The 6,539-nt window shown below is 31.8% G+C and overlaps 1 protein-coding gene across 2 annotated transcripts; it reads right to left on the bottom strand.

Annotated features, from left to right (window-relative positions):
- Nucleotides 1-999: 999 nt before the first annotated feature.
- Nucleotides 1,000-6,244, bottom strand: LOC115709681 (folylpolyglutamate synthase). Of its 2 annotated transcripts, none has more exons than XM_061111509.1 (17): nt 5,965-6,244; nt 5,112-5,280; nt 4,790-5,001; nt 4,628-4,693; nt 4,289-4,398; nt 3,856-3,916; nt 3,608-3,691; nt 3,423-3,479; nt 3,202-3,262; nt 3,047-3,093; nt 2,812-2,889; nt 2,515-2,673; nt 2,103-2,426; nt 1,938-2,016; nt 1,683-1,838; nt 1,375-1,574; nt 1,000-1,298 (listed from the first exon to the last, which is right to left on the bottom strand). In XM_061111509.1, exons 2-17 carry the CDS (start codon nt 5,251-5,253, stop codon nt 1,239-1,241), a joined length of 1,896 nt encoding a protein of 631 aa, XP_060967492.1. In that variant the 5' UTR covers nt 5,254-5,280; nt 5,965-6,244; the 3' UTR covers nt 1,000-1,238. The 2 variants fall into 2 exon arrangements, with proteins under 2 accessions (XP_060967492.1, XP_060967491.1); XM_061111508.1 differs by having other exon boundaries at nt 5,112-5,268; nt 5,965-6,239.
- Nucleotides 6,245-6,539: the final 295 nt, after the last annotated feature.

Genomic DNA, 6,539 nt, shown 5'->3' with positions numbered 1-6,539 from the left:
TACCTACAAACTAACAAGAATGTCGAGCTTAGAGACTATAACCACAATTTTTCGATATTAGGACTTATCTGCATCAAAATAAATTTTTTGGAGATTTATTTAAATCAAAATAATTTTTTTGAGAACTTATGCCGCAATTTAATATCAACACGGGATATTTTAAGGAAGAATTAACAGGTCTGTTAAAAAGAGGACCAACGAACTTACAAGAATCTCAAACACGAGAACTATTGCCGCTATTTTTCAAAATTAAAAATTTATGTATATCAAAATACACTTTACGTTACACCCAATAATCAATTCATTTAAAAATAAAAGATAATTACATAAGGCATCATTTTTTGTAAAAAGATTATATTTTTATGTTTAAAGAATTTTTATTTTTTTTATTTTTTGTGGTTTGAACATTTTACACTATCATTATTAACAAGCATTATAATAAAAATTTAAAAACTAATCTAATAAAGTTTAAAAAATACAAAAAAAATATTATTAAAATTTTAACATCATAACACATATACTAATCAAGTTATTATATTAAATTATCTCTAAAAAATAATATAATATACACATATATTAAATATATTTATTCTTATATGAAAAAATAAAATAAAAATCATATTTTAAAAATTAACAACTTTGTAGTGCAATTCGAACCGTAATTATTAAATTCAAAACCGCAAACTGCACTGCACCGTGCAGTTTGATAAAAATACAAACCACAACTACAGCGCAAAGAATTTCAAACTGCATTTTGTATACAGTATAGTGTGGTGCGAGCAGTTTATACAATATGAACAGTTTGATGAATACCCAGAGCTTATATAAGGCAAATTTGGTATTTAAATATTTTTTGCATCAACGATCTCATCGAATGATTGATTATTTAATTGCGCAAATTGAAATTTAAATTATCCTTAAACGATGAAAGAAGAGATAGCAAAAATGCAAATTATGAGAAAAAAAAAACAAGGATTCCTATTAAACAAAAAAAAAAAAAAAAAAAGATGTCCAATATGGTTTCTTTTACTCATATTACAACAACAAATAACATCACAAACTAAAGTGTATCAGAATTCCACTGAGAAAATAATATTCAAGCCATGTTTTAGAGTGACAATAAATGTAAAACATTGGATTGAAAGAAGAAAATGAACTTAAAAGAATGTTTTAAGCAGACAATCTGTAATCAATAATAATGAATGATCTGTTGTTGTGAGTTTGTAATTGTATCACTATCATCTTCTTAATACCTTTAATACATCTCCCACCAAATGCAATGATCCAGTCACAAGTACCTGTATTAATTTCAATACAAATTTAGGACTTAAATAACTATAAATTCATCATTGAGAAAATGCAATCCATTCTTACCTGAAGTCTTATTGAAGGGTTTTCCTTAACACAATCTCTTAACCATTTGATTGCCAGTGGTAGAGAAGGCATTACTGCACTTGAACCGATATAGTTATCTGTTGTAGTGTTGCGACGAGAAGCGTCCTGGTAAATAAACTCGTGTGATAAAGTTTTTGCATTATCGATATTGAAGCCTTTCTCGCTACTAGAATCAAGTTCTGCTTTCGAAACAAAAAGATTTAGTGAAGATCTTAATAGAGTAACTAAGAATAGCAAAACAAATAATAATATTCTTTCGGGGAAGATGAGATGAGAGTATATATTACCCTTTCCCTGGACAATCTTTTCCCAAATTCTTTGTAGGTTGAATTGCCACGATAAGTCTTTTTTAGAGATGTCGGTAGGAATGGCCGAGGCACCGGATGTAACTTTGTTATACGCAGACATACTTGGGACAAACAAGGCCTTAGAAAAATAGGTACCTAATTGGAAAGATTATAGTTAATCTCAAAGCGTTAGGCTATGTTTGGAAATTAAATTTCGGTGAGGAATGATGAAAGCTAATTTATGTTACTTTATACCTGAGGAAGCACATGTATTAGCGAGCCGGGGAAGCAAAATTTGAGGGTCTCTCAAGTCCATGCAATTGAATAAAAGAATCTAAAACAGGGAATAGGACACTGAATGAGAAGCCAATTAACATATAAAAATGAAATCTTGCTATTTCGGCTTCTCATCAACTTTACCTGCTTTGATATTTTGCAAGAACCGACCTCTTTCTCACGTTGAAAGTGACCATTTGTTGGAACACCATTCATCTTATCAAGCTTAAAATTAGAAACAGAAGAGTTTTCATTTTCTTTAATTGAACTAGAGAACCAGTTAGCACAAGCTTCAACGCTTTCTGGGCTATGCGCTCCATCTAAATAGAATATCAAATCTCCACGTGAGCCTTCGGTGGCATTAGAGTTTGAAGAAGCATCATGAATTATCTGAGCTCTTCCAGAAATGTGCGCACTTGCCAAACCTCTACGAAAGGCATGTGGTAAATCAGCAGCTTCTAAATCATCCTGATGAAATTTGTAATTCACAAAAGTTAGAACAGTTTCGAAAAAGTTAAGGTTTTTAGGATGTGCAGCTTTGGTGTTTTTAACTAACATTTTTCGTAAGCTTTTCCCAGTTTCCTGTTCTTTGAAGCCAGCATTTACAAAGGGAAACAGCAAGACCGGCGTTAATTAACTGATGATCGCCAGACAAGCTAAGCTTTAAGCCCTCCAACTTCTTCGGGTCAAGTGCTGGGGTTACTTCCAATGGAACCTGCAGCAGACATTAAAAGAGAGATCAATACCAATGTGCATGCCCGAAAGAAACAGCTAAACACGGGCACTATCAGACAAGGTCAAGCTAGGAATTTCTATAAGCAAAAACCTCTAAAGACAAAGGTGATTTAATTACCTCGAGCTCGTTTGCTCTTTCCTGAATGACCTCCATTGCTTCTGAAAGTTGGGATACCGTGAACGCTGGAATTTTAGGCTTCATGAGCAGGGAAGACATCAATCCAATTCAGAAACTACTTGAAAATGAAAACTGCCAATTTGAGTAATCAAAACAGAAATAATGCAATAAATAACTCATTTTCAATGAAATTCTTATTCATGCTAGTTGAGTAGCTTACATAGGACACTTATACCTTAAAAATTCCAGCTTTGTGGGATGCTATCTCCGAAAGGGTATTTCCTGAAAATTATCAAAGTATGTTGGTTAAGCAGCATACAAATAAAAATGTACAAATTAAGATCATTCATTCGCTAAGTCCTCATCCGAGCAAACTGATGAAACACAGACCTAAAGTCTCTGTATGATCCATTCCCAAAGAAGTAATGCCACACACAACAGGTTCTTTGATCTGCATGGTTTAAAAATTCCATCACCATCATCATCATTTCTATCTCATAATTAGATTTTAATCAAATATACTTCATGGTATCATCTTGTCAAAGAAAGATAACTGTTTTAAAATTTGAAACTTTTAAGGAATTTACATAGTAATGTAATTAGATACATACCACATTTGTAGAATCATTTTTTCCGCCAATACCAACTTCGACAATAGCAACATCAACCTATAAAACAAACTGTTTTAAGCCATAATACTCTATCTAAAATATGGGTGAAAAACAAGGTGAGATAGAAAGCATCAAATGGAAAACTGTAAAGAACGAATACGTAAACGCCTCAATACACAGCATACCTGTTCAGAAGTAAAGATTTTGAAAGCCAATACAGTGAGGAACTGAAATAATGGAGGCATTGGTAGGTCCTCTGTTATATTTTCCTGCAAATTCAATTTTAGAGCTGATAAATTAATTGTTATGGGAGACATAAAAGAGCACTAAAACATTAAATATTTCTTTAGCTGTTTTAACTTGAGAAACGAACAAGCGAGCTTCGTCGTGATGATAATCATATGCTGTGTGCTAACAAAATAAAGCCTATTACCTCCAGCTTGTGCCAGCATTCCCAAAAATGCTGTAGAAACCTATCTTCTGTGATCTCCAACCTAAAAATACAAGTTAAGAAATCAGAACTAAAACGAGGAAAGACAAAAATTGGAGCTATATAGTTTCCTATGTAGATTTAGTAGCAATAAGGTTCTTCTTTTCTTTTTTTTTCACTCTTTAACATTACATCTTGCATCCCTTACATGATGGATGCTAAATTTTTTGTGTTGCATTGCAACAACAGTTTTGAATATCAATGCATCGGGCATTTCGGTAGATTGGTCTCCCTTACATGAACAATTAAGATGGTTTAATAATACTTAAGAACACCATATCCTATTATGGGCCACTTTCAACATATTAAAAAAAATAGAGTCTAAAACATGTTGAGATAAAGGTCTAAAACAAAACATAATTGACAAAAAAATTACCCATTTATTCGGAATCTTTCCCTCACATCAATTAGGTGAGGAGAAGTGAAGAGTCCAGTTCGTACACCACATTCGCGTAGAATGGCTTCACAGAATGTGCAGGTTGAACCCTAAAATGTTCATTACAAAACGAAACAAATACAAATTAGGACAGAACACAATCATCTTTGACTATTTTAAGTATCCACAGCATCAAATGAAGGAAAATGAAGTCATTAGAGATATCAACAACAAGAATGAATTCTCATTTAAGTCAAAGGGATGGCTAATAACTATTTGAAATGTTCAAATTGAATTCTCAAAACAAATATGTTTATATAAATATAATAAGCAGAATACCTTCCCCTTTGTTCCCGCCACATGAATAATTTTGAGTCCCGCTATATGTTCTTCCAAGCCAAGTATCTACAAACAAATCGAATTTACACATTTAAATATCAAGGAAGCAAGAAACAGATGTGGATGTAGATAAAAATTGTGGAGAAAAAAAACTGCTATTACCTTTAGATACATTCTCATTCGTTCCAATTTATCATATTTACTAGGCATAAGCGGTTTCTGTCCTCGTTTATGACCAGAAATGAGAGAAGAAAGTGCTTCCATAGCAGACTCATAAGAAGATGGAAGTTGCAAATCATCAACATGCTCTTTGGTAATGCCATTGCTATCAATTTTTTCCATAACTTGAGTTGATACCTTTCGATATCTAACACCTAAACAATGACATAAACGAATAACGATTAGCAAGCTCTCCTTATTGATATAAACATTACTAGTGAGTTATCAATATTAACAATAGTTTGAGTTTCTATAATGAACTTACTACAACACCCTTTGAGATTATCTAAACTTAGGGAAGCAGTTGCCCTCCATGTAATTTCATATATTGAGCTATGTTTTCTCCTATTCAAGTATGAAACTTCGAAAACTCCACTCGTTGGGTATGTGTTCGTATTAATGTGCATCAGGAAATGTCAAACCTGCACAATATACTACAAAATTCTCAACCTTAAAATACCAAATTATCAAACAACATCAAGTGACATCTTGAGGCTGAATGAGTTGTGAGAAAAAGCAGAACATCATGAAGATAAGGATAGAGGCAACCTTATCACAACAGACACTAATCGAGTTACAACAATTATGTTCCTCCTTATCACTTTAAACCAATATATAATTCAAAGGGAAAATCATTTAGGGACTTCAGATTGTACTTCCCTCTCATATGGTAATTTAAACCAGAACCAATTGCTACTTCTAACATCTCCCAAAACTAACTAATTCCATAAGAAAATTTGCTTGTATAAATTCTAATTATGGACACTAGTTTGCTATTTCATTGAAAAATATACAATAACAAAAAGAAGAAATGAGTATCAATTCAAGGTTATAATATGGAGAACCAAATCAAGATTCAATCTTTACTCAAAGGGTTGATAAATCTAAGCCATTGATTTCAAACAAACCAAAAACCATAACTGAAGCTCAATCCCAAAAAAGAGTCAAACACCTTGAACTTACACCAACCCATTTTCATTCCTCACCAACCCAACTACCCAAGAGAGAAAAAAGACTTTTTTTTTTTGTCAAAATCTCACATACCATAAAAATCATGAAAGTTGAAGATCCAGAATAAAGAAAAAGACAAAAGCAAAACCCAATGAAAAAATACTTACAGAGTAACGAAAGGGAAGAAGGGTCATGGTGGTGTGTTAATGGTGTAATGGAGGCGGTGGTAATACAGCTTGAAGGGGTGACTGTACAACTCCAACCACACAAACTCAATCACACGAAACTATGTAGATTCGTCTTCTACTCTTATCAATTGCACTATCACATAATTTCAGGGTTTTTTTTTTTTTTTTTTTTTTAAGGAATGAAAATCGTACCAACTGATTTTTTTACCAGTTATTATTTCTTCCAAACAAAAAAAAAAAAAACAATTAATTTTTTACTATCATTTTTTTTTTTTGATGAAATTTTTTTACTATCATTAAAGGTGTGTCTTTTTTGACTTCAACATGATTTTAGGTTTTTTTTTTTAACAAATGAGAAGAGGAATGTTATTTATAATCTTTTAGTTAAATTTTACATGAGAAATTATATGTGAGTATTTAAAAAAAAAAATATATCTTTATATATATATTAAAAGTGCCTATCTAACGGCATTTCTTGGTTAACAGAATATACCTAAAAAATAAAAGAATATTCTGTTAAATTTAAAGGTTTGATCTCTCGTTAAAAAATAAAC

The sequence above is a fragment of the Cannabis sativa genome, chromosome 3, assembly GCF_029168945.1.
Source record: "Cannabis sativa cultivar Pink pepper isolate KNU-18-1 chromosome 3, ASM2916894v1, whole genome shotgun sequence".
NCBI lineage: Eukaryota > Viridiplantae > Streptophyta > Magnoliopsida > Rosales > Cannabaceae > Cannabis > Cannabis sativa.
The sequence above is the reverse complement of the archived record's forward strand: the minus strand, read 5'-3'. Positions and strand labels throughout refer to the sequence as shown.